Source organism: Astatotilapia calliptera, chromosome 16, assembly GCF_964374335.1.
Source record: "Astatotilapia calliptera chromosome 16, fAstCal68.1, whole genome shotgun sequence".
NCBI lineage: Eukaryota > Metazoa > Chordata > Actinopteri > Cichliformes > Cichlidae > Astatotilapia > Astatotilapia calliptera.
Window position 1 is genome coordinate 35,531,738 of NC_137437.1, and position 11,589 is coordinate 35,543,326.

General features: G+C 41.7%; 1 protein-coding gene and 1 long non-coding RNA gene across 2 annotated transcripts; one reads left to right on the plus strand and one right to left on the minus strand.

The window, feature by feature from the left end:
- Positions 1-1,661: 1,661 nt before the first annotated feature.
- Positions 1,662-6,597, plus strand: umps (uridine monophosphate synthetase). Its single transcript, XM_026145626.2, has 10 exons — positions 1,662-2,146; positions 2,784-2,937; positions 3,285-3,409; positions 3,519-3,706; positions 3,813-3,904; positions 4,040-4,200; positions 4,280-4,397; positions 4,493-4,668; positions 4,758-4,872; positions 5,333-6,597. Exons 1-10 carry the CDS (start codon positions 1,997-1,999, stop codon positions 5,509-5,511), a joined length of 1,458 nt encoding a protein of 485 aa, XP_026001411.2. The 5' UTR covers positions 1,662-1,996; the 3' UTR covers positions 5,512-6,597.
- A 1,604-nt stretch (positions 6,598-8,201) lies between these two features.
- Positions 8,202-11,363, minus strand: LOC145420977 (uncharacterized). The gene is made up of 3 exons (XR_013902220.1): positions 11,257-11,363; positions 8,404-8,567; positions 8,202-8,332 (listed from the first exon to the last, which is right to left on the minus strand). It is a non-coding gene; the product is annotated as an uncharacterized LOC145420977 (long non-coding RNA).
- Positions 11,364-11,589: the final 226 nt, after the last annotated feature.

Genomic DNA, 11,589 nt, shown 5'->3' on the forward strand with positions numbered 1-11,589 from the left:
TGCCTGTTAGTGAGACTGAATTCATTCCTAGTTATCTCTTGTTTTATACAGTGCCTGAAGTCACTTTTACTTCAGTGAAATTTTACTTACTTAGTTTGGTCAGCAAACGCTGTAGTTTTAGTCAGTTACCTATTAAAACCTTGGTAAAGACTTTGTTTAAAAAGCCTAAATCAGAGAATCATGCGGGGCGGATCTAGAGAAATTTTCTGGTGTGGCAAAATCAAAGCCTTTTTTTTCAGACACATATGGAGGTGGTTACATATTGTTACAATAATTCAAATGCAGTAAGTAAACGCGTTTTTCATATAAATATAGTTTATTATTATTTTCTGCAGCTCACATAATTAAACGCTTTAGTTACATAAAACATGCAGATTTTGATCTTATGTACTGTACAGCCTGTATAATAAATATATAATATGTAGCCTAAGAAGTATAAAATCCACAAAGCTATGGGGCGGTTCGTTTACAAAGAGTCTCACTTGCGTTTCATACTTTTTTGTTAGAAAAAAATCAAATTGTTACATGCTTAAATTTATACACCATGTCAGAAATCTGCACTGTCATGAACAAAAACTTAAGCCTAATTTTTCATGATTTGCTGAGTTAACCCTCTGAGGTCCAAAATATAACTGGCCATTTTTGATTTTACATTTGTATTTCACCTTTAAATTGCTTTATTTTATTGTTTCCCCTGCCTTGCTTGGTATCATTCTTTATAGCTCAACCTCACGGGTCTGAATTTAGTTGTTTTTTCATTGACATACTGTATTAATGCAACTGATCTGAAATCACACAAAAAACATAAAATCCTAGTAGCGTTTTTTTTTTTATTGTACAGCCATTTAAAAATGTTACAATAACTAAAATGAGAGAACAATCAGGTGTCGCAATAAGAATAACACAAATTATTTGTGCCAGTAAAAAAAAATGTTTGTCCGCCACAAGACAGAGAAGAACACCACAGACCAAAACCCTGTAGGCCCGATAACAGCAGGTGTATCACTTCTCTTTTCCACCTAGAGACAGTGTTTACATTGCAATCTGCCTTTGTGACATTCGTAAGTGCCCTCACTGACACACAAAACAAAACAACGACTACACAACACGCTAACTACACACTCCACGCTGAACGTCACAAATCTCCCACATCTCAAAACTCTCTCTCTCTCTCACTCGCTTGCTGTCTCACTGCTGACTTTAAAAACTGGTGTATTCTTACTATCATAAGCATCGCTTGCTACTGAAAACAAAAGGGGGTAACACAGAGCAATATATTCAGTTTAAGAATTTATGTTCACTGTTAACTGTAACTACGCTCAAAGTGTTAATTCTATCTTATTTTAATAAATAAAACTGTCATATGCAAAACTAGGGTGGCACGTGGGGTGGCAAGAGATCATTTTAGGGTGGCACCACCCACCCCACGCCACCCCATGCCACCCCATGCCACCTTTCTCGATCCGCCCCTGGAATCATGGGCTTGCAGGAAGCCCTTTTATGACCGAAACTCTTAAAGTTAAAAGATAATAAAACATACAATATGTTTTCACCAACCAAATCGATTTGACGTTATTTTTTGAATACATGGCTTATGAGCATGGCGGAGGTCTATGCTTTTATTTTGAAGGGCTATTACGCTGACGCGGGTATTTACTTCCGGTTAGGGCGTACTTTTCTCATCCATACGTCTTCTTCTGGGTGTGCTGGAGCCTATCACAGCTGAGAGGCTGGACAGCAGCCTGTCGCAACGTTATTTATTCGAGTCTTCATTTTTGAACTTTCACAAACAACGATTCTTTCTACCAGGCTTCTTCACTGAGCTACGCGACATTTGATCTGTAAACATTAAAAGCTCTTAAAACGGACATTGACGCTTTTATTCTGAAAGGTTTAGCGGGAGGTTTTGTGTTACCGTAACTGGGGTAGCGCGAATTGGACGAGCAAGTTTTGAGGACGAGTGAAAGTGCAGCCGAAGCTCGTAAATACGGAGAGAATGGACGGCGCTTCAATTGATAGTTTAATCCTGAAGCTCCACGACGTGAACGGAGTGAAGTTCGGGGAATACAAGCTGAAGAGCGGCCTGATGACACCCATTTATATCGACCTGAGGGTGCTCGTGTCCCACCCCGCGCTCATGAACCAGGTAACACGTGCTGTCTTCGTGACTGCAGAACAGAACAGCTTAAAGCTATACCGGACACACGAAACGTCTGCCGGATGCACTTTTTAAAGGCAAAAGTATCTGTGTAGGCACTCGTCAGTTCCTGTGTAATATTCGTACTCACGTGGTTTATTTCACGGTAATGCAGCAGACACAATGACTGAGTTTCAGGGATCCCCTCCTTTCACGGAAAATAACAGTTAAAACAGATAAGACTGGACCTCTCACCAGCTAATCACTCACTCCAGCCTCAATAATCGTTACAGGAATCAGCAGCTTTCTGAAGCAATACCGCTCTTCAAGTCACTCAGGATAAGACTCATTTATTTAGATTGGCTTTTAATTAGATTTGTGCTGTGTGTTTTATTGTTAATGTATTTTATGTATTTCTGTTTTATATTACTGTGAAGCACTTTGTGGTTTTTATCCTGTGAAAAGTGCTATATAAATAAATTGATTTGATTTGATGAGCGTTTCAAACCATTCAGCCTTAAACAGCTGGTCATTTAACTGTATCAGCTTTTTAACATTTTATTAGAAGTTCATCATCTGCAACACATCACTCTAAACTGGTCTTTTTTTCTGACAACAGACCCAAACTACTGTTTTTTACTTCCAGGTGGCAAATCTCATCTACGAGCGAGTGCAGGAAGAGGGTCTGCAGTTCGACTCTGTGTGTGGGGTTCCTTACACAGCCTTGCCTTTGGCCACAATTATCTGCTCACGACATGAACTGCCCATGCTCATCAGGCGGAAGGAGGCCAAGGACTACGGTGAGCCGCTCTCAGCTGATCAGGTTTTCAAAAAAATAAAAAACAATGCTGCCACTACAGGCTCTGATTAAACTTGCTGTCCAGATGTTTGAAAAACCTGAAGCCTCAGGCAGTACCCCCGCTGAGGTGTGCATGAATACACAGGTGTCCAGTGTAGGCAGACATTAAACTCTCTGAAATCCCAGTTCAATGGTACAGAACCTGCGTAAACCAACCCAAAAAAATAAAATGCAAAGCAAGAAAGTGCATGCTTCATCTTGCATGCTGTATTGTTGGTTAATATTTCATAGTTTGAGAATTACTGTAAGTTTGTCCTTCAGTATTTGCCTTCTGTATCTCTGCTTCAGGAACCAAACGGCTGGTGGAGGGGTCGTTCCGTCAGGGGGATACGTGCCTGATCATTGAGGACACGGTGACCAGCGGCACCAGCATCCTGGAGACTGCCGAAGTGCTCTACAAAGAGGGACTGAAGGTCCAGAATCTAACCTTACAGTAAAGATAATAATATCATAGTTACGCTGTACTGATGTCATCAAGAGCAGCAATACACAAGAATGACCTCTGACATGTTTTTATTCAAGGTGACGGATGCAATTGTGCTAATGGACAGAGAGCAAGGTGGCGTGGAGATGTTGGCATCAAAGGGAATCAAGCTCCATCCCATCATCTCCATATCTCAGCTGCTCCGTGTGCTGCAGGCAGCCGAACGCATCGACGCCCAAACCGCCCAGATTGTCCTCGAGTTCATCCGGGACAACAACACTTTCAGGTACAACTCTCCAGATGTTTTCCCCCGGTGTAGCTGGTGTGTCTGCTTGCATTACGCTACAATCTAGAAACTGTCTGGTGAAACTGTCACCTTGACTCACTCTCAGGCCCAAGAATGGCACAGACTCTCCAGCCAGCAAGAAGCTGTGTGTGGAACAGAAGCTGGAGCTCAGTTATTCAGAAAGAGCCAAGTTACCAAGTATGTAGTCTTAAATTATTTAGTTATTTCACGTCAAAACAGAGACTGGTGGTGTTTTCACTGAGCTCCACACTCGTGCTGTGTCTGCTCTTGCTCTTTTCTTTTCTCATTTTCTTTTCCTTCTGTTGTCTGCAGACATCCATCCTCTAGCATCAAAGCTGCTGAAGATTATGGAGGAGAAACAGTCCAATCTTTGTGTGTCTGCTGATGTAACCAGCAGCGATAAGCTGCTCCAGCTGGCCGAGTCGCTCGGTCCAAAGATCTGCATGCTGAAGACCCACGTAGACATCCTCCAGGTACAGCGGGATCAACTAAAACCTCAAATCTGTACATGCAACAAACAAACTGATGGTTTTTTTCCATATGTGTTAACAGGACTACACATTAGCCTTTATTCAGAAAATGCAGGCCTTGGCAGAAAAGCACAACTTTCTTATCTTTGAAGATCGCAAGTTCGCTGACATCGGGAACACAGTCAAGCATCAGTATGAGGGTGAGACGATTTCACGTCTTTTGGTCGTGTAAATTCAAGGTGACTTAAAAATGTCTCCAAAGTAGTCGAACGCTGTGATCTTGTCTTTTCTCCAGGTGGTTTGTACCAGATTTCATCGTGGTCCCACATAGTGAATGCCCACGCAGTGCCGGGGCCGGGAGTGGTGAAAGGTCTGAGCGCTGTAGGGAAGCCTCTGGCCCGAGGCTGTTTGCTCATAGCTCAGATGAGCTCCCAGGGATCGCTGGCTGCTGGTGAATACACGAAGGCTGTGGTGAGCTCATTTCTGTGTGCTCTTCTTCTAAGTTTGTTTACATGTGCTTTGTGTTCTTTTCAGTTTACAGCTGCTTTGTGTTTTCATAGGTGCAAATGGCAGAGGAGCACTCGGACTTTGTGATTGGGTTTATCTGTGGCACTAAACTCACAGAGAGGCCAGAGTTCATCCACATGACCCCCGGGGTGCAGATGCAGGCTGGAGGTAAGTCTGACAGCTTTTACTGAACTTTGAACTGACGTTTCTTTGTTTATCATCATTTTTTCCACTTATATTCATCATACTAAAAGAACTACGAAGTGAGTTGTGAATGCACTGTCTATATGAAATCCACCCTACTGAAGATACATGGATACACAGTGCATGCACTCAGTGCTACATCCCTTGTTGTTGTAACCCGAGGAATCACACACGTCCCATCAGGAGATTCAGAGAGTTGTGTTAACTCGTTCGAGGTTTTTATAAAGTTCAGGCCAAACTGCACCTCAGGCAGCCTTGCACTCCGCTTTTTGCCTCTTTATGGTGCCATGACTCATTTCTAACACAGGGTGGTGCTGTAGTACATGAAACTAGTGCCGCCCCTGCTATTGCTGATCTCCCAAAGTCTGTATCAGTCTCCTCTAAACCTACTTTCCCTTCTCTCGGCCTCCCTCCCCCCTTACAGGAGATTTGCTGGGCCAGCAGTACACCACTCCAGAGGAAGTTATCTACAGCAAAGCCTCTGATGTCATCATCGTGGGACGAGGCATTTTGGCAGCATCTGATAGGGTGGAAGCTGCGGAGTTGTACAGGAAGTCGGGCTGGGATGCTTACAGAAAGAGAGTGGGCCAGAGCAGCATCTAAGTAACTCTCTGACTCAAGTTTCAGAGTGCACCTGTGACGAGGACCTGTGCAGCTGATCAGAGTGTTTTGAAGGCAGCGTGTAATTATGCACACGCTACCGTTCACTTCAGGTATCACTGCCACATCAGTGTGCAACACTACAGTGTTTGACACTTGGAGCGTGTTCTTGGCAGGTGTGCGTTTTACTGTTGATCTGCTGCTTTAAATGTTTGTGATTCATTCCTTTTAAATTTGTTGCACAACTTGAACTGATTTCTAATCTCAATGTTTTTCCGATCAGGTTTCAGTAGTTGGTTTTAAATAATGGATTGAGGTCATTCCTCCGGTCTGAGTACTACAGTGACGATTTCGAAATGGAGATTCACTTAAAATAGTGCAGGATGTCTCTTACAGCACGAAAATGACCACATCGTGTAGCTCTGTGTATGTCACAAAACCACCACCCCTTGCATGCTGTTATATCAGTGCTAAAACACTAGATAGAAATGCTACAATATTTTGTGGGGGTGGTGTGACTGTGAGCTCTGTCTCCTGCGTTTGAATCACCAGCCAGCAGGGGGCTCTGTTTGGGGTTTGTTCCTTCTTTCTGGGCTTCCAGGGGTTCTCTCCGACTTCCTCCCGCACTCCACAAACTTGGGATACCCTCCAATCCCTGCGTGACCCTGAATTGGAGAAGAAGAAGAAGAAGAAGGACACTAATAGTTCAAGCTTCAAGTTCAGGGCATTTTTAATTCACAGAGGTTCTTCATTAGTCTTCACGTGTTCACAAACAGCGTAAATCCCATGAAGGAGCCTTTTAACTGCACCTGCGTGTACTGTTGGTGGATTTTGCAGTTAGTCACAGCGCTGAACAAACTGAATGATGATTTAACTCTTGATTTTGGGAAATACTTAATTTTAGGTACTACGGACCCGCTCAACAGTGTTTTAACCCCTGCACTTGTTTGGTTATTAGTTGATTATTAACCTCAGATTACTGTGACTTGGACGAGGGAAAGCTGAATGGAGCTCATACCTGTCTCTATTAGATCTATTGTCTGCCGTCCTTATCGTTTCACATACATAAATAAATGATCTTTATATAAATTTATGACTCTTCTTTCTAAAGACATTAGCTAGCTTGTGCCTTGGAGCCACGGCGGTTGCAGGGCAGGCACTACATGAGATAAAGGAGCTTCATATTAGAGTCAGTAGTTTTATTCTTTTGATGCTTTTCACCTCTGCAGATGGTTTTCACACCACAGGCAAATTCTTTTTCAATGAACTGTAAGAACAGTAACTGTAAATAAGTAGGACGAAGAAATGCATTTCAGGAAGAGGAATCATTCATGAATATGCCATTGTTTAGAGCACAGAGATGATGTTGATGATGATCCCTGTTTGTTGTCCTCAAAGTCGAAGGTGGTGCTTCTGTGACTCTCACGGGTTTTTCCAGTTCCTCTCACAGGTGACGGTTCCTGCATACAAAAGAAATGGTGCCCACTGGTTTTAAACTTCCCCAAGTGTAACTTCACCAATAATAATAATTTAGAAAAGGGTTTCTCTTACTAAGCCATCAAATAAAAGCATGGAAACAGTGTGTGTCATATGGTTATAAAAAACAGGCAAATGCAGAGACTTGCATTTAAATAAAGTGTCTCTTGTCTTAATCATATGTGACCTGGTTGTGGTTACGTTCACCGTCAGTATGCAAAGGCCCATTTTGAGGCAGGAAAAACCCTGCAGATGTCCGTTTAGATTCAAATGTGGGGAATTTGGAGGCCACAATAACACCTTGAAGTCTTTTTGAATTTTTCTTTTTTTGGAAACCACAATGTTTTTTTCCCCATGTGGAAGCGTACGTCGTGCCATGGAACATCACGCTTCTTGTGCTGGCTTTCCTTCTTCCCATAATGCAAACTGCTGTGATGCGCAGTCACCTCGTCACCCATATGATGTCAAAGAATGTCTAGATGGACACAGTCAAACAGTCAGGTCTCTCACATGCCCAGTGTAGGTCGTTTGGTCATGTAATTAAAAACTCTGTGTGTGCTAATATGCACTGTGACACCAGCACTGAGGGTTTCACTGTGTGGTGCTGCTCCTGTGGGATTGTACTGTCCATGCTCTGGGTGTCCATGACCCTTGGCACCGGTTTACCGGTTGTCTTTTCTTGGACCTCTACACTCAGAAAACTAAAGGTGCCAACTGGACCCAAAAGTGGTTCTTTAGACTGATGCCATAGAAGATGCCACAAAGAACCTTTCAAACAATGGTTCTTTGAAGAACCATTTCTTTCAGTGGTTCGTTGAAGAACCTTTAAAGTCACCCCAAAGAACCATCAAGAAAAGGTTCTTTGGGATGCCTTTAATGGTTTTTCAAAGAACCTTTTTTTCAAAAGGTTCTTTAAAAACCATTTTAAAGAACCTTTTTTGAGTGGTCAAGAACAATTTTAAATCTTTCAAAATAAAATGTATCATAAATTGGATCTGAGTACAGTAAAATAAATACAAGCACAGCATAGACATATATCAATGGTTTCGTAGTTACCAAAAGCTAAAAACGCATTTTAACCCTCAGCACAACATCACTACTAATACATGTCACATATTAGTCATTTAAACAGTAATAATTCAATATTTTTACTATACTATAAATAAATATATATAAATACTATATCTATAGATAACGCAACAATTATTACATGTATTAATAACACCTGCAGTTGTTTCAGTTTTTCACAGGTGTTTCCTGTCAGCTGGTCAACCTCACTCAGGTGGACATCCATATCAGCCAACCAAATGACAAGCTCCTCCCTCTGTGCTCCTTCTGAGACAAAGAGCTGAGAGAGAGAGAAACGGGGTCAGTTATAAAGAAGAGAGAAACCCTCCTCAGAAGGTCTGACTCGCATACCTGCAGTCGACCTGTGATGGACTCCAGTTTGGCGTTCACGTCATCCCAGTGGCGGCCGCACTCCCTCGCCAATGCCAGCAGCCGAGTCTGCAGGGTGCCCCTGTTCGACTCCTCCTGGTCAGGCTCTCCAGCTGGATGAGCCGAGGTCCTGCCTCTCGCCGCCTCTGAACACACAAGCACAAATTGCATCTGAAGCAGGGGGTGCAGATTTTTTTTGTTTTGCTATTCTTTTCTAAATCCAGGCTTGATCACGTGGAGGTATTTGGAAAACTTTTCTGGCGAGATTGTTGTCTTGCAGAAAGTCAAATCAAATGTATGCGATACACAATCACTTCACAAGAACACATTATTAAAACAAGTCCAGTTCTTGCCTGATTTTAAGTGAATTCTGCATCAAAACAGGGTAACAGAATTAAAACGAGTGTTTGCAGCAAATGTGAGCACAAAGCCTCACTTTGTACCAGCCTGCTATTACAGTTCTCCTCTATGCAGACAACTTTCCTGTTTTCAAGGCACAACTTGGAGCTGCTGTACAAATCTTATGGATACACGCTAAATGAAACAATAGTGTGCACGACTCCAGATTCTGATCCCTCGTCCTAACATGGTCCCAAAAGGCTCACAAAAAACACCATAGCAACAGCAATAAAGCAAATGTTGAGGCTTCAAAATACAAAGTTCATAAACCAATGGCTGACATGGGTTTTATCATAGGGGTGATAAATATATAACATATTGTCGTAAGACTAAAAGTATAATACGGATTTTAGTCTGAGAGATTTGATGTTCATTCGCCTGCAGGTGCACTTTACCTGACTGCTCCGCTTTCCACAACGTTTTGCACATCACTATCTAATACAGGAAGTAGGTGAACTAAAACAAGTCATCTTTCTCTGTGAGAGGACCATATTAATGAAACCAACCCCAATGACACCATAGAGATCACTAAAGATGCTCCTGCTGCTTTTCTTCCTCCTCATCCTAAGCTTCCTTCTCCTTGTCCTCGACTTCCATCCCACTGTAATTCAATCAAAGGCTAAGTTCACACTGCAGGCGAAAGCGCATCAAATCCGACTTTTCTGACCCTATGCGACCCATATCCGATCATGCTATGACAGTGTCAACTGTACAAGTTCGATAGTTTTAAATCCGAAATGGGTCACTTTCGTATGTGGTCCTGAATCCGACACATATCTGATGTTTTAGAAAGCGACTGCTGTTTGATGGTCAGGTCGCATTAAATCCGTCTTTTACGTCACTGACACAAGACAGACGCCAACTATCAGCGCCAGAGAAGACGACGTGAACGCTTCCTGTCCATCCAGTGAAACTGTTGAGAAGACGACGTTGGAGAAACGTGAACATTTTCTTTGTACTGTATAATCTGCAGCTATCCTTTGAAGCAGCGCTCCTCTAAAACAGCAACAAGGGTCATTATTAGGCCAAATGTAAATAACAAAATAACTTTATAACTTAAAGCAAAATTGGGAAACGTAAAGTCCGAAACAAGTCTTTATATTAAGGTGCATCAGTCAAACTGTTGTTCTGGGTCTAAACTGAGCGCGTTGTGTGTGACGTCTTCTTTTGCGCATGCAAATAGTATAGTAAATAGTAATATTTTATTAAAATTTCAAACTAAAGTACAGTATTTGAATGTGTGCATTGTGTCTACTGTTTGTTAACTGACAATATTCATAAACATCTTAATAACAAATTCCATATTCTATTACCACATTATTTGTGATCAATGGGTTGGCGGGGTTAGGGGTGTGTGTGTGTGTGTGTGTGTGTGTGTGGGGGGGGGGGTCTTTAGGCTTTGGCCCCCACACCTGCCACCAGTATATTTTTAAGCAAGTATTTCTAACTTTTAATTGAATATTCAGTTTCCTACCATCTGCTCTTAAAGGGTAACCTGAGGGAGGTAACCCACCCTCCCACTTCGCACACACATGCACACAAACAAAACACAGTAGAATTCACACACAGTAGAATTCACACACAGTAGAATTCACACACAGTAGAATTCACAGACTCATTATAGTGAATAAATATTTATGCCATTTTACACCATCAAACTTAGACAGCTAAGGATGAAGAACCTTTGGTTCTTTAAAGAACCATTTGTAATAGCTGAAGAACCATCCACAAAATAAAAAGGTTCTTTGACGTAGGATGGTTCTTTAAAGAACCACGAAGACATCTGAAGAACCATTTAAGAACCATAATGTTTCTGAGAGTAGTGGCAAGTATACAAGCAGTCCTCATCAACCACTGAATCTTACAAACCCATAACACAACTTAATGTGTTTTGTTAGTAATACCTTTTAAATACCTTAATTTTTAATACTTTCTAAAGCAAATTGCTTATCAGTGTGAAGCAGCCTTATTAAAGAAAAGCCTTGTGGTGTCAAATTTTCTCTATAACAGCCACAAAAGATAAAAGTCTTTCCAAGGATCTCTCCTTTTAACCTATAGAAACATGAAAATAGGAAAACAGGTTTATCACAAGATCATAACAAGGAGTTAAAACTAGAGTCCACAGCAGAATAAGCTGTTTGACATTGGCAGAGAAGATTTAACGAGGTTTTCATGGGCACAACCTACATACGCAGCTCTGCTGCTCAACCAACAAATGCATTTTCCCACAAATGTAGCTCCATTAAAGGGGAAACAAACAGACCTTCCAACAGTACAAGATTTACTGCCAAGAAGCAGTTACAGCAAAGAAATCATCACCCAAACACACACTTCACTACACACTTCCTCACTTTTTATATCATAAATTTATATCAGTGCACTTTGTATTGTACAGGTGAGAGCCTATAATATTATTCAGAGAACCTGGATGATTACCTATGAGGAAGAACTTGGCTACAGAGGGTAGAAAAAGGTCCCTTTGAACAGGAAGCCTCTGAAGGGTAGCCATCTGCCTTTCCAGTGGAGTGAGAAGAAAGCCGTGTGAATAGAAGAGCACTGAGAGACAACAACATGAGAATAAACAGGTGGGTGGGCTGGTAGGGACAGTTCAGCGATATAGATGAGCGGGAGCTTTAGTACAATAATCCAAAATCATTTGTATCTATTTTTTTCCTGACGTTGTAGTTTTCAGATTTAGATATACTGGACTCACTGAAATATCTGAATGAATGAATACATCTAAACACTAATATCCTTTCCAGTGTTCTC